The sequence below is a fragment of the Fundulus heteroclitus genome, chromosome 23, assembly GCF_011125445.2.
Source record: "Fundulus heteroclitus isolate FHET01 chromosome 23, MU-UCD_Fhet_4.1, whole genome shotgun sequence".
Classification (NCBI taxonomy): domain Eukaryota; kingdom Metazoa; phylum Chordata; class Actinopteri; order Cyprinodontiformes; family Fundulidae; genus Fundulus; species Fundulus heteroclitus.
This window is the reverse complement of record NC_046383.1, coordinates 20898864-20923845: the sequence shown is the minus strand read 5'-3', so window position 1 is coordinate 20923845 and position 24982 is coordinate 20898864. Positions and strand designations below refer to the sequence as shown.

The 24982-nt window shown below is 39.8% G+C and overlaps 3 protein-coding genes and 1 long non-coding RNA gene across 6 annotated transcripts in view; 1 reads left to right on the top strand and 3 right to left on the bottom strand.

Moving 5' to 3' along the window:
- Window positions 1–21095, bottom strand: part of LOC118557362 (protocadherin beta-15-like) — a 35739-nt gene extending 14644 nt beyond the window's left edge. For both annotated transcript variants that reach the window (XM_036127276.1, XM_036127274.1), the window contains exon 1: window positions 18539–21095. In XM_036127276.1, the coding sequence (XP_035983169.1) occupies window positions 18539–20923 (2385 nt within the window). In that variant the 5' untranslated portion in view covers window positions 20924–21095. The remainder of the gene's footprint in view (window positions 1–18538) is intronic.
- On the bottom strand, window positions 447–3135 carry LOC105924713 (protocadherin gamma-A12-like). Its single transcript, XM_012860499.2, has one exon. It carries the CDS (start codon window positions 2874–2876, stop codon window positions 447–449), a length of 2430 nt encoding a protein of 809 aa, XP_012715953.2. The 5' UTR covers window positions 2877–3135.
- On the top strand, window positions 4606–7341 carry LOC118557370. Its single transcript, XR_004927841.1, has 3 exons — window positions 4606–4787; window positions 5928–5999; window positions 6356–7341. It is a non-coding gene; the product is annotated as an uncharacterized LOC118557370 (long non-coding RNA).
- LOC105925016 (protocadherin gamma-A12-like) lies at window positions 7947–24761 on the bottom strand. 2 transcript variants are annotated; one of them, XM_036127285.1, is made up of 2 exons: window positions 22243–24761; window positions 7947–8653 (listed from the first exon to the last, which is right to left on the bottom strand). In XM_036127285.1, the coding sequence occupies exons 1-2, from the start codon at window positions 24586–24588 to the stop codon at window positions 8591–8593; spliced, it is 2409 nt and encodes an 802-aa protein (XP_035983178.1). In that variant the 5' UTR covers window positions 24589–24761; the 3' UTR covers window positions 7947–8590. The 2 variants fall into 2 exon arrangements, with proteins under 2 accessions (XP_035983178.1, XP_035983177.1); XM_036127284.1 differs by lacking the exon at window positions 22243–24761 and having other exon boundaries at window positions 7952–11190.
- Between the last annotated feature and the right edge of the window lie 221 nt (window positions 24762–24982).

Genomic DNA, 24982 nt, shown 5'->3' with positions numbered 1-24982 from the left:
GTTTAGCTTCACACACAAAAGAGAAACAACAAACATACATGATAGTAATGCAAACAAAAACCTAAAATATAAACTTTAAACTCAGTTAAAACACGAAATTGCAAAAAAAGACTTGACACCCAAATCTGTGTGGGCTAGATTTTGTTCAGCAAAAACAAAAGCAAAAATATCTCCCAAAATATAATTCTTCTCAAACATTCAAAGCGATGCATGAAAAGACAAACCACAAACGCTAAATGGAAGGAAAATTATGGTTTTTGATTGGAGAAATTTGGAACATATATGATTGATTGTTCTGTGTTACTTTGTATCCACCCTGTGGACAATTAATACTTCTAAATTATAAAACCTGGTTATAATTCTAATGACGTCCAAAAGGCTTTGAACCTGCGTTTTTAATTCTTAAAAATTATTAAAAGCATTAGAGAAGCAAAATTCATGATTCTTCAATGTTCAAATATACTTATCTGTGAAGATAAAACTGCTCCTACCTCAGGAGAAGCGTCACTGTCTCCAAACACATCAGCAAACTCTGTTGGACTTTTCTTCAGAGTCTGGTCAGCAGGCAGCGTGTTGTCGTTGTAAGATGATACAAACTTAAAGTCACTGGTTCTAGATCCGGTTGTCAGGTAGGCGTCATAATTGTAAGCGCTGCGTAAAGTTCCTGTGCCGTCAACATCTGCGTAATTAGGAGGGAGATAAGCTCCGGGGATGGCTACTGCTCCATCAAACAACAGTCTGGGCTTTCTCCTGCGACAAAACCTCACACCCAGGATGATGATGATGAATGTCAGAAAGAAGGTGGACACAGAAACCAGCGCAATGATCAGATAGGAGGTCAGCTTGGAGTTCTTCTCATCATAAGAAATATCTTTCAGTTCTGGCACCTCAGCCAAGTTATCAGAAATAAGTAAATACATGGCACAGGTGGCAGACAGAGAGGGCTGTCCGTTATCTTTCACTGCAACAATCAGGTTCTGCTTCATGCTGTCAGATTCTGAAATGTCCCGCTGTGTCCTGATCTCTCCGCTGTGAAGACCAATAGTGAAAAGTCCAGGATCTGTGGCTTTGACTATATGATAGGACAGCCAGGCGTTCTGTCCAGAGTCTGCGTCCACCGCAATCACTTTGGACACCAGAGAGCCTCCGTGTGCAGCTTTGGGGACCAGCTCGGTCATGAAGGAGCTGCCCTCCGGGGCGGGGTACAGTATCTGAGGAGAGTTGTCATTCACATCCGATATGAACACACTGACGGTCACGTTGCTGCTGAGTGGAGGAGAACCGTTGTCTCTGGCCATGACGTGGACTTTAAAACTCCTGAACTGTTCATAATCAAAGGACCTCACAGCGTGGATCACCCCCGTGTCTCCGTTAACAGATAGATAGGAGGACACCGAGGCACCGTTCACCTCACCAGGTAACAGAGAATAAATCACTGTACCGTTTTGTCTCCAGTCGGGGTCTCGAGCAGAAACGGAGCACAAAGTGGAGCCAGGTTTGTTATTTTCACTCACATGTGCGCTGTAGGACTGTTCCTCAAACACAGGTGGGTTGTCGTTGATGTCAGCTACAGATAACTGAACAGTTTTAGAGGAGGACAGAGGTGGAGAGCCCTCGTCAGTGGCACTGATTGTAATATTGTAATCAGACACTAGTTCACGGTCCAGCTGTCCTGTGGTCACCAGAAAATAATAGTTTTTAATAGAGGGAACCAACTTAAATGGGACGTTTTGCTGGATGGAGCAGCGCACCTGTCCATTTTTTTCAGAGTCTCTGTCCTGCACATTAATGATGCCCACCTCTGTACCAGGTGGCACGTTCTCTGGTACCGGATGGGAAAGGGATTTCAGGAAAATTTCTGGCGCATTATCATTTACATCATTGAGATCTATTAAAAATTTAGCATATGAGTTTAGCCCTAATCCATCTTTAGCTTTAACACTCATTTCAAAATAATTTTTTTCTTCATAGTCAATTGCTCCCATTACTTTTATTTCTCCTGTTTTCGAATCAATCGAAAACAAATTCCCATCATCATCAGATATGTGGCCAAATTGATAAGTGACGTCTCCATTCACTCCTTCATCAGCATCAGTGGCACTGACAGTCATCACTATTGTTCCTGGTGGAGAGTTTTCAGACAGACTGGCTTTATAAACGGCCTGAGTAAACACTGGGGCGTTATCATTAGCATCCAGCACTGTAACATGAATGAGTATTGTTCCTGATTTCTGGGGGGATCCGCCATCTAAAGCGGAGAGAAGCAAATTCATTTCATTTTGTTGCTCTCGATCAAGCTTTTTCTCCAGTACCAATTCAACCTTATTGCCGTCCACAGCAAGAACAAAATGTTCGTTATTCTGAAGGATGTATCTTTGCACAGCATTTTGACCAATATCTGCGTCGTGAGCCTCCCCGATCGAGAAACTGTAACCCTTATCCGCCGACTCCCCTATTTCCATTTCAATCAATTTTTCATTAAACTGCGGTGAATTGTCGTTCACATCTTGTACATGAAGGCTTACACGATGAAGCTCTAAAGGGTTTTCTAGCACTAAATCCGCTTTTAAAACACACGCAGGTTTTTTGCCACATAGGCTTTCTCTGTCTATTCTCTCCGACGTGATTAAATCCCCGGTGGTCGTCGTAATTTCACAGTAGCGCTTCCGAGTGCCTTCAAAATCAACACGGGCTTGTCGTGACGCTATGGTCCTCAGATCAACACCCAGATCCTTGGCCACATTTCCGACCACAGATCCTCGTTTCATCTCTTCTGGAATAGAATAGCTCAGATCTCCACGTACCTGCGGCGGCGTCTGAATAAACAGAGCAACGCAAAATATGAGGCCAAGTCCTGCGAATCCTTTGTTCCTCATCGTGATTAAAATTAGGCTTCAGTGTTTGTGAATTCCTCCAGAGCGAACCTTTCCTCGCAGCATTACACAGAGCAACCAAACGCATAAACCCGCGTAAAAAAGCTTTAGATGATTACGATGTTCTACCGTGTCCTTTATAGAATGCAAACTTGAAAACCGTGTCAGCAGTGGGTGGAGTGGTCCAAAATTATTTTCTGAAAGCCTAGAGCGACATCTCCAGTCGCTTTTTATACTCACACAATGTTCCTTTGCATAACCGCATGTGAATTCAGTATTTATTGAAAAACTGAGAACGATTTTCGTTAATATGCTTGAAGTTGTGCATGCACAGTAAAATCGTCTAAAGAATTGCAAAAATAAAATAAATATGTCATTAAACTTCAGTTATTTAATACCCAAATGCTGCATATTGTGGTTAAATGACTGTACGTTTTTACTTTTCTCGTAAAAATGAATGCTGTATGAAGGAGGCGGGCCGAGGAGACTAAGGAAGAACATGGCGTGTGGAGCGCTTTAAGTCCCGTGGCGATTCGCAAAGTGAAAGTTGAGGCGTCACCATCTGCGCATTGGTGTCACTTAGACTGCCAGCTTTGTAACCTTCTGTGTGAGGAGGTGGGTGCGACTTGTTTGAGAGATGACCGCCGCGAATGACCACGTCCAGGTGCGCAACTGGCCGACGGGACGCTGGGAGTTTTACATGGCGACGCCTTTCTGCAGGAGTTAAGTGGGAGTGACGTGGCAGCGACGTTTGTTCACCTGCAGCGCGCGGGCAACGAGCGTGAGCCCAGATGTAAGATAAGACTAGTAAAAGATGGTTCGCGGATTTAACGCATAGACTTCATGCGTTAAACAAACAGCTTAGATAACTTGGATTGGCCCTTTTAGTACAGAAAGATCACGATATGTGTTTAAAGTTTTTTACAGATAAAATATGTCAAAAACTATAATCCGTCTACACCAGTAGACATAGGTAATATTTGTGATATTATTAAATACCACAGAAAGGAGTGGAAATGGTAATATTGTCTTTTTTGGTTATTAAACATTATTAATCATTATTTATTTACCAGAAAAAAAAGACCCACTGAGTTCAAGACGTCTTTCACAAAGGAGGCCTGGCCAGGAAAGGATGCTGCACAGGCCATAGTGACGAATACAGACAACAGTAGCCAAACAGCCAATAATATATCTACAGTGTGAGCAATTGGAACAACAACATCACATTCGAAACAGTAAACAATTCCTCAACCTTTTTTTCTTGTCTGGTTCACTTTTTTGTGTGAAGGTATACACAACTTTTTTAACAGACATAGTATTAAATGCTTTAAATGCAATGTCTTACATCAGACTCAGTTCAAATCACAAAATGAAATAAATATCTATCTGTACAAATTCGCAGTTATCCGGGTCATCGCAATAGCAAGTAAGCTTAAATCTGAGGAAACCGGACATTCGCTCAGTTTTTCTGAAAACTTTTGGACACCTCTGCAGGAGTCTTTGTCAAGTTTAGTGGCTTGCTAGAGTGCAAACCACCAGAAATAAACACCTTAACGTTGTTGAGGACGTTGAATGAAAGCCAGTAATATGCTGGATCTAAATCAGAGGCATAGTCAGGAGATGGCCAAGAGTGACCACCATAGGTCGATCCTTAGGCTCTCTAACCAATTGATTTGTTGTTCCCATGGAGACGTAATTCACCAGCAGAGGGAGATTCCGGAACAAGCAGTTCCCCTTCACAACAGATAGTGGCAGTAGTAACCCCCTTAAAGGGAACGTCAACCACTGACAATTATAATAGAAGAAGTAGCTTTGGTTGTTGGCTGCCGTTCACATCATAAAAGAGTCGCCTGAATATAGGTCTTCACGGAGTACGGAGCAATTTCTCTCTCAGTCTCTACTGACACAGAGGAGGTCAGTCTCTCAGTTAAATTAAAAAGAGTGATGTTTATTTACTATGTATGAAAAGGTTAATTTTTTGGTTTAAGATTAAAAATGGCCGATTTACTGGAAAAGGAAAAATTATAAACCATGAGACATTCAGTCACGTGATATGTGCAAAAATGAAGGGGCAAGTGTTGTGAGTGTGCTTGTTAGCTCATAACCTGCCTCATTAGCTAACAGAAGTTGATGGGGACATTCCCCACTTTTATATTTTGTAAGAGATGAACGTGTCCAAGTGCTGACTGTGCTGCAAGTATTTTTAATTTACGTATTTTTCCATAAAATAAAAATGCGAACACTTACAGTGTCACTGCTGTTAAGTCAGTTTTATTATTGTAAGTTCTTCTTATATATAATTTTACAAAATGTTTAAATTGTATAGCTTAACAGGTTTCTATTTTCTATATTCAATATTCATATTTTCAAACAATCTTTCCTCTCAGTCCCAAATATAAATAAGATTATGATCAAAGGGAGAAATTATCCATTACCTAGTAAAATGGAGATGAGGTGTTCTCCAGGAATAAGCTGGTTTAGAGCGACAAGGTGTATGGAATGTGTACCCGTTAAAAGACACGGAAGCAGATGTCTGGTTTTGTTGTAGATTTACTGTGGTTCTACGACTCATATATTGTGAGCATGAATACAGCACGCATTAAACGTGGTGAAAATTAGCTTAGTAGCTTCTGACATGTACACACAGCAAGTCCACTAGGCAAAACACATGTAAAGGATGAATTTTAGGGAAAAAACGGGAAATAATGAGCTGTATGCTGCTGCATCAGTAGGAAAAACTCTCAGCCATCTCACACGCAGGTATGGTGCGTTCAATTGAGCTTCAAACATCTATGGTGCGTTCATGAACGTCAGACATATGACATTGCACCGAAAACACAATATAAATGAACAGTTTCCAAAGCGAAACATCTAAACAACAAGGACTTTCTAACACCTGGATTAATCTTCTTGAGTAAATGCGGGAAGGTTGTGGGATTTATTTGCGTGCATCAGCACTGACGTTGGCAAATCAATGATAAAGAGTTGTGAAAGAATGTTTCTAAAAGGCCTACTAATAATGTTAACATCTGTTTTTTTTCTGATTCTAAACAGATGATCAACTTGATAGCCACAGTGAAAATGGAGGAGATCCCCAAGCTTCAACTCTCCAAAGTGAATTTTAAGGTAGGCTACAGAATGGCCGTCACAAACTATAAGTTGTCTTTTCCTTGTGATACTTTTATCTGTTAAAATTACATGCCAACATTTGAATATTTTTAAAGTTGTATAAATGCAATCAAGATATATAAGCAGCTTTATGTAAAATGTCATATTTCACTTAACATACTTTAAAATAAATAATTTCAAACAAGGACACGGCAGTGGAGTTGTTCCGTCAGTGAAGTGGAAAAACCTTTGTGGACCACCAAGTTTTTTTTTTTTTTTTTTTTTTTTTTTTTTTTCCACACACACAGGCCCTCAAAAATGACAGAGATATGTAGTGTGATTGAAATAACAATATTATGTTTTTCCTGTTTTAGACACCTCAAAATCTGGAGATGAAGGTCCGGTCCAGCTAACGCTTCCAGTTTTTCCAGAGACTGCCATGGGGGACACGTGAAGAAATTTCAGGGCCATGTGGTGCACACATCATACATGAATGTACACCCACAAACCAAGAATGCTGTTTACTGTAATGCCTGCAAACATTCAGGACTTCCAAATGCCCAATGAGATTTTACTTCCAATAGAGGCTATAGAAAGAGCCTGTTTAAAGATGGGGGATTTGCGTCACATGTGAAATCTGACACGCATTAGAGTTATGTTAGCCAATTAGATACTTTGATGTGATTCTCACAGGAGTGCAATCAAGCTTTGCTGCACTTCTTACATTTTCCAGTAGTTTAAGTATCTTTTTTGATACAAAATTAGATTATGAATTCTTACGGTGCATCACTGTGAACTTTGGTACAGAAGCCTCAAAAAGTTGTGCATCACTCTTAAGAAGAGTATTAAGAATTTAAGGTTGTGAGGTTTGGATTGCTCGATATTATGTGATATGTACAATAAAATATTTGTAAGTCTTGTGAATTTCTTTGTTGTTGATATATATAATTTCTCATATTTTTAGATAATTTTTTATTTAGTTCATGAGTAGATTAAGAAGCTTATTGTGCAGGTCTTCCTGATGTAATTGGCCATCATTGCCTCTATAAAGGTTTTGTGGCTTTTGACACACAAGTTGACAAGAGACTTCCTTTCCACAATATGACAAAAGCATGATAAAGTTTGTTCTGAAGGCTGTCCTTTCAATTTGACATTTTATTTGTGATTAAATAATCCACAAACTGACCTGGTATTTACAGGGATGAATTATCCAAATAACATTATACTAACATAAAAGACCACATACTTCATGCTCTTTTCAAAAACAAGTCTTTGTGTATTTATCAATTTTGCTAAGAATCCAAAGTTAGTCAGGTGTCTAAAGTCATCTAAAGGACTATGTAATGAGAGAGTGACAAAAAACAACGGCTTCATCCTTAAAGACACCTTAGCTCAGTTTTCAGCCTCTCCTCGCTGAGCTGTCGTCTCAGTCAAGCCACCTAAATTAATATTTTCTGGCTCCACCACTGATTTCAAATCTTTTTAATTATCAAAACAATAAGGCCAAAGTTAGCAAATCTTTACATCAATTATCAAGAGAGTACCCAAAACATTTTTTTCTCTCTACTACATATAGTAGATATCTGATCTAACTATAGATCAAACAGCAATGATTCATATTAGCTATTCATGTGAACTTTGTATTCAATTTATGTTTAGTCCAAAATATATTTGACATGCAAAAAAATAGGAAATATGATATTTGTGTCTGGAGTATTACAATTAAACTATGGATAACAGTATAAGAACCAAAAATAATCCCAACATGTCGAACATTGTTACCAAATTTATCAGCAAATTCAGCAACATTAGCAGAAAACTCTGGCAGGCCTTGACTTAATACAATTTATACAATCATTCAGAACCAAGGACAGAGACAAAACCCACAGCAAAACTTTGGAAACTGTCAAAGAGACAAAAGGAGAAACAAAAGTTCATCAGGAACTGAAAAACTAGATCCTGAATTATTAGAGAGGAATGAAAAAAAATAACAATTTTGGTGATTTAAATATGATGGGTTGCTAAAAGTTAGCTTAATATTAAACATAAATTGATTCTAAATATCTCAATTCAGGAACAGTTTAATTTGAAAAAAGGGATTGCATTTGCAGGATTGTAATGATTTATACCTCCGGAAATATGTTTTACTTCACACACAAAAGAGAAACAACAAACATACATGATAGTGATGTCACCAAAAACTTAAAATGTACACTTTCAACTCAGTTAAAACAACAAATAGCAAAAAAGACTTGACACCCAAATCTGTGTGGGCTAGATTTTGTTCAGCAAAAACAAAAGCAAAAATATCTCCCAAAACTGTAATTCTTCTCAAACATTCAAAGAGATGCATAAAAAGACAAGCCACAAACTCTAAGTGGAAGGAAAATTATGTTTTTTGATTGGAGAAATTTGGAACATATATGATTGATTGTTCTCTGTTATTTGTATCCACCCTGTGTACATTTATTCCGTCTAAATTATAAAGCCTGGTTATAATTCTAATGACATCCAAAGGGCTTTGTTCCTGCGTCATTAATTCTTAAAAATTAATAAAATAATTAGAAAAGCGAAACTCATTCAACAGATTCTTAAATGTTTAAAAATCGTTATCTAGATAAAACTGTTCCTACCTCAGGAGAAGCATCACTGTCTCCAAACATGTCAGCAAACTCTGTTGGACTTTTCTTCAGAGTCTGGTCAGCAGGCAGCGTGTTGTCGTTGTAAGATGATACAAACTTAAAGTCACTGGTTCTAGATCCTGTTGTCAGGTAGGCGTCATAATTGTAAGCGCTGCGTAAAGTTCCTGTGCCGTCGACATCTGCGTAATTAGGAGGGAGATAAGCTCCGGGGATGGCTACTGCTCCATCAAACAACAGTCTGGGCTTTCTCCTGCGACAAAACCTCACACCCAGGATGATGATGATGAAGGTCAGAAAGAAGGTGGACACAGAAACCAGCGCAATGATCAGATAGGAGGTCAGCTTGGAGTTCTTCTCATCATAAGAAATATCTTTCAGTTCTGGCACCTCAGCCAAGTTATCAGAAATAAGTAAATACATGGCACAGGTGGCAGACAGAGAGGGCTGTCCGTTATCTTTCACTGCAACAATCAGGTTCTGTTTCATGCTGTCAGATTCTGAAATGTCCCGCTGTGTCCTGATCTCTCCACTGTGCAGACCAATAGTGAAAAGTCCAGGATCTGTGGCTTTGACTATATGATAGGACAGCCAGGCGTTCTGTCCAGAGTCTGCGTCCACCGCGATCACTTTGGACACCAGAGAGCCTCCGTGTGCAGCTTTGGGGACCAGCTCGGTCATGAAGGAGCTGCCCTCCGGGGCGGGGTACAGTATCTGAGGAGAGTTGTCATTCACATCCGATATGAACACACTGACGGTCACGTTGCTGCTGAGTGGAGGAGAACCATTGTCTCTGGCCATGACGTGGACTTTAAAACTCCTGAACTGTTCATAATCAAACGACCTCACAGCGTGGATCACCCCCGTGTCTCCGTTAACAGATAGATAGGAGGACACCGAGGCACCGTTCACCTCACCAGGTAACAGAGAATAAATCACTGTACCGTTTTGTCTCCAGTCGGGGTCTCGAGCAGAAACGGAGCATAAAGTGGAGCCAGGTTTGTTATTTTCACTCACATGTGCACTGTAGGACTGTTCCTCAAACACAGGTGGGTTGTCGTTGATGTCAGCTACAGATAACTGAACAGTTTTAGAGGAGGACAAAGGTGGAGAGCCCTCGTCAGTGGCAGTGATTGTAATGTTGTAATCAGAAACTAGTTCACGGTCCAGCTGTCCTGTGGTCACCAGAGAATAATAGTTTTTAATAGAGGGAACCAACTTAAATGGGACATTCTGCTGGATGGAGCAGCGGACCTGTCCATTTTTTTCAGAGTCTCTGTCCTGGACATTAATGATGCCCACCTCTGTATCAGGTGACACGTTCTCTGGTACAGGATTGGACAGGGATTTCAGGAAAATTTCTGGCTCATTATCATTTACATCATAAACGTCTATTAACAGTTTAGCATATGAGTTTAGCCCTAATCCATCTTTAGCTTTCACCCTCATTTCAAAAGAATTCCTTTCTTCATAGTCAATTGCTCCCATTACTTTTATTTCTCCCGTTTTGGAATCAATCAAAAGCAAATTCTGAACATCATCAGATACGTGGCCAAATTGATAAGTGACGTCTCCATTCACTCCTTCATCAGCATCAGTAGCACTGACAGTCATCACAATTGTTCCTGGTGGAGAGTTTTCAGGCAGACTGGCTTTATAAACGGCCTGAGTAAACACTGGGGCGTTATCATTAGCATCCAGCACTGTAACATGAATGACTACAGTTCCTGATTTCTGGGGGGATCCGCCATCTAAAGCGGAGAGAAGCAAATTCATTTCCTTTTGTTTCTCTCGATCAAGCTTATTCTCCAGTACCAATTCAACCTTATTGCCGTCCACAGCGAGAGCAAAATGTTCATTCTTCTGAAGGATGTATCTTTGCACAGCATTTTGACCAATATCTGCATCGTGGGCCTCCTCAATCGAGAAACTGTAACCTTTCTCTGCCGACTCCCATATTTCCATTTCAATCGATTTTTCATTGAACTGTGGCAAATTATCGTTCACATCCTGTACATGAAGGCTTACACGATGAAGCTCTAAAGGGTTTTCTAGCACTAAATCCGCTTTTAAAACACACGCAGGTTTTTTGCCACATAGGCTTTCTCTGTCTATTCTCTCCGACGTGATTAAATCCCCGGTGGTCGTCGTAATTTCACAGTAGCGCTTCCGAGTGCCTTCAAAATCAACACGGACTTGTCGTGACGCTAAGGTCCTCAGATCAACACCCAGATCCTTGGCCACATTTCCGACCACAGATCCTCGTTTCATCTCTTCTGGAAAAGAATAGCTCAGATCTCCACGTACCTGCGGCGGCGTCTGAATAAACAGAGCAACGCACAAGATGAGGCCAAGTCCTGCGAATCCTTTGTTCCTCATCGTGATTAAAATTAGGCTTCAGTGTTTGTGAATTCCTCCAGAACGAAACTTTCCTCGCAGCATTAAAACACAGAGCAACCAAACGCATAAACCCGCGTAAAAAAAAAGCTTTAGATGATTACGATGTTCTACCGTGTCCTTTATAGAATGCAAACTTGAAAACCGTGTCAGCAGTGGGTGGAGTGGTCCAAAATTATTTTCTGAAAGCCTAGAGCGACATCTCCAGTCGCTTTTTATACTCACATCATGTTCTTTTGCATAACCGCTTGTGAATAAAGTATATATTGAAAAACTGAGAACGGTTTTCTTTAATCTGCTTGCAGTTGTGCATGCACAGTAAAATCGTCTAAAGAGTCGCAAAAATAAAATAAATACGTCATTAAACTTAAGTTATCTAATACCCAAATGCTGCATATTGTGGTTAAATGACTGTACGTTTTTATTTTTCTCGTAAAAATGTATGCTGTATGAAGGAGGCGGGCCGAGGAGACTAAGGAAGAACATGGCGTGTGGAGCGCTTTAAGTCCGGTGGCGATTCGCAAAGTGAAAGTTGAGGCGTCACCATCTGCGCATTGGTGTCGGTTAGACTGCCAGCTTTGTAACCTGCTGTGTGAGGAGGTGGGTGCGACTTGTTTGAGAGGTAACGACCGCGAATGACCACGTCCAGGTGCGCAACTGGCCGACGAGGCGCTGCGAGTTTTACATGACGACGCCTTTCTTGCAGGATTTTTTTTTTCAAAGGTTTTTATTGCTTCTTTTTCAATTTATATTATAAAAACATAGAAGGTATAAACATATACAATATTTACATTTTGTTCCCTTTTAGCTCACCAATACACACACACACACACATATATATATATATATATATATATATATATATATATATATATATATATATATATATATATATATATATATATATATATATATATATATATATATACATACACACATATATATATATATATACATGACAAAAAAGGGAGGGGGGTATTGTCCTATAAACAAAAATCATCTTCTTTTATAAGGATCCCATTCAACTCAGCCACAATGTAGCTTTGTATAGATAAAAAAACAAAAACAAACAAACAAAAAAAAAAAAAAAAAAAGAAAAGACATCTCCCTACATGACCAAAAACTACACATTATTTTCCCTTTTACTCAACCAATAGGGTCCTATCTAGGTTACATTTAGTTTTATTTACACATGTCCCAGTACCTTTCGGGTACTTTCCACAATACCTTGGTTTCTTTGTTATTTTTACAAAGAATGCCCTTCAACATACAATCTTTAACCAAATAGACCACGCTTTTAATCACTGCACTTTCTAGAACCTCATATTCTTTAAAAACCATGATATTTCTTGCTTTCCAAAGTGAATCTTTTACGCAATTAACTATTATCCACCAATATACTTTGTTCCTTTCCCAATTTCCCTTAAACAGTCCATATGCAATGTTTTCATATGTTAATATGTTAAATCTCAGGTATACAAATCATTTAACCACGGTAACATTTAATACCACACATTTTTAGCAAAACTACATTTACAAAATAAATGTTTCGTTGTTTCATCATCCCCACACTTTGATCGGGGCGCTGGGAGTTTTACATGGCGACGCCATTCTTGCAGGAATTTAGTGGGAGTGACGTAGCAGCGACGTTTGTTCACCTACAGCGCGCGGGCAACGAGCGTGAGCACAGATGTAAGATAAGTCTAGTAAAAGACGGTTCACGGATTTAACGCATGGACGTCAGAGTGACTTTACATCTAAACCTAGAAGCCAAACGAAGTTATTATGATTAACTTGGACCTAGTAGAGGACGTTTAATAAAGAATTCGGAGCTTTGTTGACAGATTATCCTTCCTATGACGTGTATTTAATTAAGTGCTCTTTTTGTTTATTTGAGTGGTGAAATCTTACCTATTATGCAGAAGTAAGGCAGTAGAAAAACATTTCTGGGAATATAAGGTGCTGGCATGATTTTTTTTTCTACTCATTTATTTTGATTGTTAATTTCATTAGTTTACTTTTAGTTCCTAATTTGGGTACTATATTAAATTCCCAGGTTAAATACGTCCTGTTCTGTTCTTTGAGTTATGCCTACAAACCTGCGCTCAAGTGAGGGCGTTCCACCTTTCTGGACAGATAAGAGTAATGAACAGGGTTGTGGTACAGTACTTTACCAACTTAGCCCCGTCAGTGATATATTTAGCAGTTTAAACAAATGCTGAGTCAGATAAATGGCCGCATACTTGCTTTTTTTTAGGTACTTAGGCCATTTGTAAGAGGGGTACAGCAGACCAACTTGCCCAGCAGACCAACTTGCCCATATTTTTATTTTCACAGATCTCCAACAGATCACTGGAGCTGAGTGAAATTCCCTCCTGTTTCAGAAGCTTTAAAATCATCCCAGTCCATCATCCAAAAAAAAAAAAAAAACTTCCACCAACTAACACCAACACCTCAACACTCCAGGGACATATTCAAGGATCTTGTTTGTGGAGTCCAGCTCAATGCTTAACACCATCATCTTGGACATTCTCAGTACCAACTAAACCCAGCTCACGATGCCAGCTTCCACCTGTCAGCAGAGTCACAAACTTCCTGACTAACAGGAGTCAGGTCAGGCTTGGGAACTTCACATCCAGCACCAGACTATTAGCACTGGCACCCCTAGGGGTGTGTGTGCTCTCCCCACTGCAGTTCTCCCCCTACACCAATTGCTGCACCTAAGGAGCCCCATCTTTCAAACTCTTAACGTTTGCTGACGACACAACGGTCATCAGCCTCATCCAGGATGGTGATGAGTCGGCCTACAGACCGGAGGCTCATCAGCTGGCTCTCTGGTGTATCCAGAGCAACTGGAGCTTCACACGCTGAAAACTGTGGATATGATCGTGGACTTCAGCAGGATATCTTCTAATCAAGTGAGAATTATGTGAGCAACAGCTGTTAACGCAGACCTTGGTCTCACCCTGCTTTTCTCATATGTCTGATTATATCCACAAAGCTCTTCTCAATTATTAAAATCTGGATTACATTTCCAGACATTGTTGTCAAAGAAACTGAAGATGAATGTGGTGAGGACAGCTGTAGTAGAGAGGATACCAGTGAGCATCGGCCATCTGACCCAACTATTACCCTTCCCGCTGGACCCAAACATATGTTCAGCATTTTGTCAGAGTACAGTATAAGATATTGTTAGGCTAAATTTTTACACACATGACTGGCAATGCCTATAACTGGAGTAACCATTCATTCATTCATTCATTCACTGCCCATGCAAATAAAGTGGTCATTAACAGTTCATAGTGATTTGGATCCTATATCTTTCTTTTGTTTTCAAAGTGGTCGAATGATATTTAAATGTTGTTTATCATTACAGACATCTCACAGTCCAAAGCAGACAGCCCTGTCCAGCCAACACTGAAGGCATCCCCTCGGACACTACAAGGAACAAGGATGTGTTCATGTGGTGACACTTGGTATCAGTCATACAAATGGTTGGAATATTCAATGCTTTAAGCTTCACGGAAAGTCTAAGGAACATACCAGTGCTATGTATGAATGAATGAAACAAACACGTGTTATGGAAACCAATCCATCTATGCTATATACAGTACATAAAGATAGACAAAAGAAAATAGAGGAGAACCAGAAATACATTAAAACCAATGCGGCTGTGCTTTTGCTAACTGCCACTCAAAATATTGCTCAGAGAGGACACAGATAATCAGCAGAATCTCACAACAGGGGGATTTTTTGGCAATATTGCAGGAAATAGCGAAACATGATCCCCAAATACAGAAATGCATGAATGCAAGTGGTAATGCCAAATACACCAGCAAGAACATTCAGAACAAAATGCTTGATTGTTTCGCTGGCAAGGTACACAATGACATAATCAAGGAAGTGAGAGAAAGTCAGGTCTATAGCTTACTTGCAAATGAACCCAAAGATTTTAGCAAGAAGGAACAGCTGTATTTTGTTTTAAGATATTATTATGATGGAGCTGTCCACAATAATTTTAATTTTTAACAAGCTGATAAATTGGGTGCAGCAAGCTTGACCACCATGATCATCTCTAGCCTTGAGGTTTATGATCTGGAATACAGATCCCATGTAGTGGGGCAAGGCATCGCAGTTCACATTGTTTATGTGTTTTATTGATGCTTCTAAAGCATTTGATCGCGTGAACCATCAAAAATTGTTTTGCAAGTTAGAAAACAGAGGTGTACCCAAATATCTAATTAGAATAATGGCCTATTGGTATGGCCATCAACTAATGTATGTCAAATGGGGTAACTCATTGTCTGACTCGTTTAATGTTGGTAATGGAGTAAGGCAGGGAAGTATATTGTCCCCTTACCTTTTTAACATTTACATGGATGAACTATCAAGGCGCCTGAATTGTTGTAAAACAGGCTGTGTAGTTGGTGACCGCATAATCAATCACATAATGTATGCGGATGATTTGGTAGTCTTATGCCCATATAGTGCTGGCCTTCAACAATTACTAAGGGTCTGTTCCCAATATGGATGTGATTTTGATGTCAAATACAATGCTAAGAAAAGCAATATCATGATTGTTAGAAGTAGATCAGATAAGCATCTGATAACCCCTGACTTCTCTTTATCTGGCATTGTCCTCAATATACACAATGAAATTAAATATCTGGGACATTACATAACTGATGACCTATTTGATGATCGTGACATTCGTAGGCAGTATTGCATGATATATGCTCAGGCTAATATTTTGATCAGAAAGTTTGGTATGTGTTCATCCTCTGTGAAGGTAGCTCTTTTTAAAGCTTTTTGCACTTCATTTTACACAGCCCATCTATGGCGAAGATATAAAAAAAGTAGCCTGCACAAACTTTATGTGGCATACAATGATGGCCTGAGGCTCCTACTTAAAGTGCCTAGATGGACCAGTGCTAGCCACATGTTTGTACATACCGCTGTTCCCACATGTGCAGCTGCACTCAGGAATCTCATGTATAAATGTATGTGTAGATTATCTGTGTCATACAATAATATAATAGTAATTTTAGTGAACCCTGTTTTTAGTACAGTGAGATTTTTCTCAAGATTGTGGAAACATTGGCGTCATCATTTATTTGTGGCTCAGTGACTGTCATATTATTCTCTGTTTGTCTTTTTCTTTTTCTTTATCATCTGTTTTTACTATGGACCTCTTTTGTGTCTGAAATAAAGATTGATTGATTGATTGTTTAAATATAGTCCGTGTAGACACAATGAAATCTGTGCCAAAGGCTGGTAACTTTTGTGCCATTCTTCAGCGGCTGTATGTTTTCAGTTGAGCTTGTACTACTGGAGACACTGCAGCATTATAGGGATGGGGATGTTTTTGAAAAGCTCTGGATGGAGGTGAAAAATGCTTGTCAAAAATGTGAAATAAGTATTACGGTGGCAAAAAAGAGGCAACAAAACACTAGCTCTCATTTGCGTGGGTCCCTAGTCATGTCTGCAGTGGGTGGGGGTAGTAGTGAACCAAGTGACACTGAAAGCTTTTGCCAAGGCATCTTCTACCCCGTATTAGATTGCATGGTCAGTGAGTTTTAGAGGCACTTTTCAAGAGAAAACTGTAAAATAATGGATGGTATTCAAGCACTGCATCCCAAAAGCACCAGTTTTCTGGATTAAAAAAAAGGTTGTTTGAGTTTGCAAAAGCCTATGATTATATTTGGAACACCTGAAGTATGACATCCATCAAGTCCATAGGCTTCCATAGGAAGGAAAAAGAAGGATTTGTAAAGCCATCTTTTACTCTTGAGTGTGTAGTTTTTCTGGAACTTTTCAAATACGTATTTCATTAGCTTTTTAGACTTTTGAAAATTGTAGTTGTCGTTCCAGTTAGCAGTACCTCATGTGAAAAAACGTTTTCCTCTTTAAAACTGATAAACTCTCATCTCAGAACAACAATGGACAGTGACTGTTCGAGCAAGCTTGATAGTTTAAGTATTGAAGCAAGACGGGCAAGAGTGCTGGATGTGAATGATAGTTTGCCAGTCGACATGAAAACCGTTGAATTATGCTGATTTGAGATAGCAATACTGCTCCACATCAAGAACAAATTAACAAGGTCATTATTTGGCAGACTTTAAACAGACATGTAAATTAAAAGCTCAAGTCACTTCAAGTAAGCTGGAAGCTCATCTTTGGTTAGCATTATGCTAAAAAACTGTAAAATGTGATTGATGTTGTCATGGCCGTCATTTATGTTCAGTATTTTTTTACTATGCTTATATTTCTTGGCAACAACTTCAAACAGTAAAAATGACTGTCACTCCAACCAATAATGCCCTTCATGCTTTCTCATTTCTACAGAGGTACAGCTGTCATATTGCCAACTTGTTGGCCTAATCATTTCACAACAGCCTACTTTTATGTAAATGGTCGCTGTCTTCAGTTCTTTTGATAGCTTGTAAAGACAATGGAAATAATATTTAATCCTGCATCCTTTGCACTCTGCTCATTGTACCATTGTATTATTGTTTCAATTTGTCTGATTGTTTATAGTGTGTTTATTTTTTTTTATATACTGTAGATTGTGTTTAACTTGTATTGCTGCATTATTGTGTTATTGTATTAATGTATCAGTAAGCACATTGTGAGCATTTTACAATCCAGAATCAAATTCCTCATACGTGTACATATACCTGGCAAACAAAGCTGATTCTGCTAAAAAGGAGTCAGTCTGAACTTGTTACTTCTTGAAATGAAATTCAATACAAATCATGGTATGATGTAAACTGGGAAGACAAATAATATGCTAAAATAACAGAGGTCAAAATAGAGCTCTAATGCTAGTGACCTGGTCCAGTTTGGCATAAACCTAAAAAAGAACATGTTCAGACGGTAATCTTTCTTTTTCTCTGTTCATAGCAAATGATTCTGTTATTTCACAATTAAAATTAGTATATCACTTGATAAAGGGTTTTCACTTGTGAAATAGGTTCATAAAACAGTTTATAACTTGGAAATTAAACCAAATTCATAGTGCTATACCACAGACAGTCTTATAGGAGAGAGTGAAATGACAAAAACCCACATCAATGGTTTGAGAAAAACTTCTCAATGTGCCAAAATACAAAACTTAGTGAAACCATCGTGTGGGAGATATTTTGGAAGGAAAAAAATTCAGCACCACGAAAAGAGAAAAAGGCAACTTTTAAATTAGTTGTTTTAACAAAAATCCCTTAATTATGATTTCCTTCAATTCCGTTATAGTATATAGTGCTGATTTATAACGACTATGAAGACACTTTACAAAAACATGAGATGTAATTTCTCTAAACCATATGTTTTCAATAAATCAGATTTCATTCAAAATATATTTTGATTATATTACTCAACAACAATGCATCTGAACTAAAATTTTAAGAAAACATTAAAAATATTAAAATTGGAAAAGTAACTATGATTAAAATAAAAAGCAAAAGTAGGAAGATGAAAATTTCTTTAGCAAGGAAATTAAAAAGTTAATATTAGATACGTTCCTACCTCTGGAGAAGCATCACTGTCTCCAAACATATCAGCAAACTCTGTTGGACTTTTCTTCAGAGTCTGGTCAGCAGGCAGCGTGTTGTCGTTGTAAGATGATACAAACTTAAAGTCACTGGTTCTAGATCCTGTTGTCAGGTAGGCGTCATAATTGTAAGCGCTGCGTAAAGTTCCTGTGCCGTCAACATCTGCGTAATTAGGAGGGAGATAAGCTCCAGGGATGGCTACTGCTCCATCAAACAACAGTCTGGGCTTTCTCCTGCGACAAAACCTGACACCCAGGATGATGATGATGAAGGTCAGAAAGAAGGTGGACACAGAAACCAGTGCAATGATCAGATAGGAGGTCAGCTTGGAGTTCTTCTCATCATAAGAAATGTCTTTCAGTTCTGGCACCTCAGCCAAGTTATCAGAAATAAGTAAATACATGGCACAGGTGGCAGACAGAGAGGGCTGTCCGTTATCTTTCACTGCAACAATCAGGTTCTGTTTCATGCTGTCAGATTCTGAAATGTCCCGCTGTGTCCTGATCTCTCCACTGTGCAGACCAATAGTGAAAAGTCCAGGATCTGTGGCTTTGACTATATGATAGGACAGCCAGGCGTTCTGTCCAGAGTCTGCATCCACCGCGATCACTTTGGACACCAGAGAGCCTCCGTGTGCAGCTTTGGGGACCAGCTCGGTCATGAAGGAGCTGCCCTCCGGGGCGGGGTACAGTATCTGAGGAGAGTTGTCATTCACATCCGTTATGAAAACACTGACGGTCACGTTGCTGCTGAGTGGAGGAGAACCATTGTCCCTGGCCATGACGTGGACTTTAAAACTCCTGAACTGTTCATAATCAAACGACCTGACAGCGTGGATCACCCCCGTGTCTCCGTTAACAGATAGATAAGAGGACACCGGCGCTCCGTTCACCTCACCAGGTAACAGAGAATAAATCACTGTACCGTTTTGTCTCCAGTCGGGGTCTCGAGCAGAAACGGAGCATAAAGTGGAGCCAGGTTTGTTATTTTCACTCACATGTGCGCTGTAGGACTGTTCCTCAAACACAGGTGGGTTGTCGTTGATGTCAGCTACAGATAACTGAACAGTTTTAGAGGAGGACAGAGGTGGAGAGCCCTCGTCAGTGGCAGTGATTGTAATGTTATAATCAGACACTAGTTCACGGTCCAGCTGTCCTGTGGTCACCAGAGAATAATAGTTTTTAATAGAGGGAACTAACTTAAAAGGGACATTCTGCTGGATGGAGCAGTGGACCTGTCCATTTTTTTCAGAGTCTCTGTCCTGGACATTTATGATGCCCACCTCTGTATCAGGAGACACATTTTCAGGTACGGGATTGGACAGGGATTTTAGATAAATTACAGGTGCATTATCATTCACATCGTTAACATCAATTAACACTTTAGAGTGCGTAATTAACCCTAATCCATCTTTGGCTTCAATGCTCATCTCATAAGAATTCATTGCTTCAAAGTCAATATCACCAGTTATCTTAATTTGTCCCGTTTTTTTATCAATAGAAAATAAACTGACATCATCATCAGATACGTGGCCAAATTGATAAGTGACGTCTCCATTCACTCCTTCATCTGCATCAGTGGCACTGACAGTCATCACTATTGTTCCTGGTGGAGAGTTTTCAGGCAGACTGGCTTTATAAACGGCCTGAGTAAACACTGGGGCGTTATCATTAGCATCCAGAACTGTAACATGAATGACTACAGTTCCTGATTTCTGGGGGGATCCGCCATCTAAAGCTGAGAGAAGCAAATTCATTTCCTTTTGTTTCTCTCGATCAAGCTTATTCTCCAGTACCAATTCAACCTTTTTGTTCTCAACTGCAAGTGTAAATTTTTCGTTTGTTTGAAGGATGTATCTTTGCACATCATTTTGACCTATATCTGCGTCATGGGCCACTCCCATCGGAAAGCGGCTTCCCTTTTCAGCTGACTCCCATATTTCCATTTCAATCAGATTTTCTCTAAATTTGGGCGAGTTGTCGTTCACATCTTGTACATGAAGGCTGATACGATGAAGCTCCAAAGGGTTTTCTAACACCAAATCTATCTTCACTATACACGAGGGTTTCTTACCACAAAGGCTTTCTCTGTCTATTCTCTCCGCCGTGATTAAATCCCCGGTGTTCATATTAATGTCACAGTTGCGCTTCCGAGTGCCTTCAATATCCAGTCGGGCCTTTCGGGATGATAAAGTCTTCAGATTAATTCCGAGATCCTTGGCGACATTTCCAATAACAGATCCTGATTTCATCTCCTCTGGAAATGAATAGCTCAGATCTCCACGAACGAGAGGTATTGTCACCATGACGGAAACAAAGCAGGTGATCCGAAAAAGCGCTGGAAATCCTTTGTCTCCCATCTTCCGTTCTAATGCTCCTTAGATGAAAATAGGGACAGTACCACCGTGAGACAATACTATGTCGACAACAAGATCCCGGGCGCACTGGAGATAGACAATAACGAAAATATCCAAGTGTTTAACAGCTATTGCGACAAGGCTTTGCAGCGTTATGCATTCATGGGTGCGTGCCCGCGATTATTTTTTTGGGTGAGCCAACAGCGACACCGTGAGGTATTTTTATGCAAGACAATTTCATTTTAAGTCCTTTCATTATAAATAATTATAATGTTCACATTGAATACTTTTAAAATATGCCGAAACAGTTGCAAAAGGGGAAACCCTAACAGATTTTAGAGATAAAAGGAAGACACATGCTAAGCGGCAAAATGTGTCAATACTGGTTTGAGCTTTTATTTTATTTTTGTTTATTTACGTTGAATTTATGATGATACCACCTTTTGCCACACCTTTTTGGACAGCAAGTAGCTAACGTGGGCGGTAATTGATTACATCAAATAATGCAGTTTCAATGAAACTGTCTCATTATATTGCATTATATTAAATTACATTATTTGACATTATATAACGTTATATTATGATATGTTTTATCATAAAAAATATTTTATATAACGCAGGTTTGCTGTTTGTTTCGAGAGGGTTTTAAAGAAACAAACCATAGTAGAATAATTTATCATTATTATATATATAACTAATGAAACATAAACTTATGTTTATGGCTCTGAAGTGGAATATGCCAAAAACGTTTAGCACCACTGGCAGGTGCTTTGACCACAGGCAATGCAGGAAAATAAATGCAAATACTCTCTAGGAACTAAGGTTGTTAACATTAGAAAAACCTGTTTAAGACAGTATCTCAAGATATAACTGAATACATTTTTATATTTAAACCAGAACTCCTCTGTGAGCTTGTCATAAAAGATCAACTCTGTTGATTTTTTGTCTTGTTGTTGTTGTTTTACCAAAGGACATCACAAAGATGAGCGACAAAACTGAAGACACCATTCTGAGAAGCTGCAAAAATTTGTTATAAAAATCTCTGGGATCGTACAAAAATTCAGACTCAATTAGTTGTGTGTGGCTATAACACGTCCAAAACTAAAAAAAACGTTATCATGAGTAACCTAAAATAGTAACTACACCACCAGCAATCACAATACCATTCGAAAAAAGGCAACTGATGTAATACCAATGCAATTAGAATGGAAGTCTTTAAAATATAAGTTCACTAAAATAAAAATACACCAAAATGGATGTGAAAATCCATAAATGTTTCCTACCTCCTCAGGTGTCTCCAATCCTTCAAAAGGATCCATAAACTCTGTTGGACTTTTCTTCAGAGTCTGGTCAGCAGGCAGCGTGTTGTCGTTGTAAGATGATACAAACTTAAAGTCACTGGTTCTAGATCCGGTTGTCAGGTAGGCGTCATAATTGTAAGCGCTGCGTAAAGTTCCTGTGCCGTCAACATCTGCGTAATTAGGAGGGAGATAAGCTCCGGGGATGGCTACTGCTCCATCAAACAACAGTCTGGGCTTTCTCCTGCGACAAAACCTCACACCCAGGATGATGATGATGAAGGTCAGAAAGAAGGTGGACACAGAAACCAGCGCAATGATCAGATAGGAGGTCAGCTTGGAGTTCTTCTCATCATAAGAAATATCTTTCAGTTCTGGCACCTCAGCCAAGTTATCAGAAATAAGTAAATACATGGCACAGGTTGCAGACAGAGAGGGCTGTCCGTTATCTTTCACTGCAACAATCAGGTTCTGTTTCATGCTGTCAGATTCTGAAATGTCCCGCTCTGTCCTGATCTCTCCGCTATGTAGACCAATAGTGAAAAGTCCAGGATCTGTGGCTTTGACTATATGATAGGACAGCCAGGCGTTCTGTCCAGAGTCTGCGTCCACCGCGATCACTTTGGACACCAGAGAGCCTCCGTGTGCAGCTTTGGGGACCAGCTCGGTCATGAAGGAGCTGCCCTCCGGGGCGGGGTACAGTATCTGAGGAGAGTTGTCATTCACATCCGATATGAACACACTGACGGTCACGTTGCTGCTGAGTGGAGGAGAACCGTTGTCCCTGGCCATGACGTGGACTTTAAAACTCCTGAACTGTTCATAATCAAACGACCTGACAGCGTGGATCACCCCCGTGTCTCCGTTAACAGATAGATAGGAGGACACCGAGGCACCGTTCACCTCACCAGGTAACAGAGAATAAATCACTGTACCGTTTTGTCTCCAGTCGGGGTCTCGAGCAGAAACGGAGCACAAAGTGGAGCCAGGTTTGTTATTTTCACTCACATGTGCGCTGTAGGACTGTTCCTCAAACACAGGTGGGTTGTCGTTGATGTCAGCTACAGATAACTGAACAGTTTTAGAGGAGGACAGAGGTGGAGAGCCCTCGTCAGTGGCAGTGATTGTAATGTTATAATCAGACACTAGTTCACGGTCCAGCTGTCCTGTGGTCACCAGAGAATAATAGTTTTTAATAGAGGGAACCAACTTAAAAGGCATATTTTGCTGGATGGAGCAACGGACCTGTCCATTTTTCTCTGAATCTCTGTCCTGCACATTAATGATGCCCACCTCTGTATCAGGTGACATGTTCTCTGGTATGGGATTGGACAGGGATTTTACATAAATAGCTGGTGGGCAATCATTCAAATCATTAACATCTATTAATACTTTAGCATACGAGGTTAGCCCTAATCCATCTTTGGCTTGCACCTTTATTTCAAAAGAATTAACTTCTTCAAAATCAATCAAACCAGTTACTTTTACTTGTCCCGTTTGTGGATCGATAGAAAATAAACTGACATCATCATCAGATACGTGGCCAAACTGATAAGTGACTTCTCCATTGACTCCTTCATCAGCATCAGTGGCACTGACAGTCATCACTATTGTTCCTGGTGGAGAGTTTTCAGGCAGACTGCCTTTATAAACCGCCTGAGTAAACACTGGGGCGTTATCATTAGCATCCAGCACTGTAACATGAATGACTACAGTTCCTGATTTCTGGGGGGATCCGCCATCTAAAGCGGAGAGAAGCAAATTAATTTCCTTTTGTTTCTCTCGATCAAGCTTATTCTCCAGTACCAATTCAACCTTATTGCTGTCCACAGCGAGAATAAAATGATCATTCTTTTGTAGGATGTATCTTTGCACATCATTTTGACCTATATCTGCGTCGTGGGCCTCCTCTATGGAGAAGCGATTACCTCTTTCAGCTGACTCCCATATTTCCATTTCAATCAGATTTTCTCTAAATTTGGGCGAGTTGTCGTTCACATCTTGTACATGAAGGCTGACACGATGTAGCTCCAAAGGGTTTTCTAACACCAGGTCTATTTTCACGACACACGAGGGTTTCTTACCACAAAGGCTTTCTCTGTCTATTCTCTCCGCCGTGATTAAATCCCCGGTGTTCATATTAATGTCACAGTAGCGCTTCCGAGTGCCTTCAATATCCAGTCGGGCCTTTCGGGATGATAAAGTCTTCAGATTAATTCCGAGATCCTTGGCAACATTTCCAATAACAGACCCTGATTTCATCTCCTCTGGAAATGAATAGCTCAGATCTCCACGAACGAGAGGCATCGTCGCCATGAGGGAAACAAAGCAGGTGATCCGAAAAAGCGCTGGAAATCCTTTGTCTCCCATCGTACAGGCAAATGGTGCACCGATTCCCGTAAATTACGAGTGCTGCATGAAACGCGAATTCTCCAGTTATAGCCTACCCAGTAATACAACTCTAACCACGTTCACGGTCTCAGAGCAGAGGGAACATTAAACAGCTCCTGTGAGCAAAATGGAGCTGTTCATTATGCAGCAATGGGTGGAGGGCGAGTCTGTTTTTCATCTGACATTCAACAGCGACACCGTGAGTTAAATATTTAATGGTGACAACTCTTAAAAGCATTCAAGCATCTTAGTTTCGATTTAAATTATTAAATTTAGGCCAAGCCGTTTAGCTACTATAGCTTTTTTTTTTTCCAAACATAAACTTCTGATTAGGAAAAAGGGAAGAAACTAACAGGCAATATTTTGTGTTCAA

Excerpts from the sequence above, each read along its gene's own strand:
- LOC105925016 (XM_036127285.1), bottom strand. The coding sequence starts at position 24,588 with ATGGGAGACAAAGGATTTCCAGCGCTTTTTCGGATCACCTGCTTTGTT. Across the intron at positions 8,654-22,242 it reads TGAAGAAAAGTCCAACAGAG|TTTGCTGACATGTTTGGAGA; the intron begins TTTATGGATCCT and ends AGTCCAACAGAG.
- LOC105924713 (XM_012860499.2), bottom strand. The coding sequence starts at position 2,876 with ATGAGGAACAAAGGATTCGCAGGACTTGGCCTCATATTTTGCGTTGCT.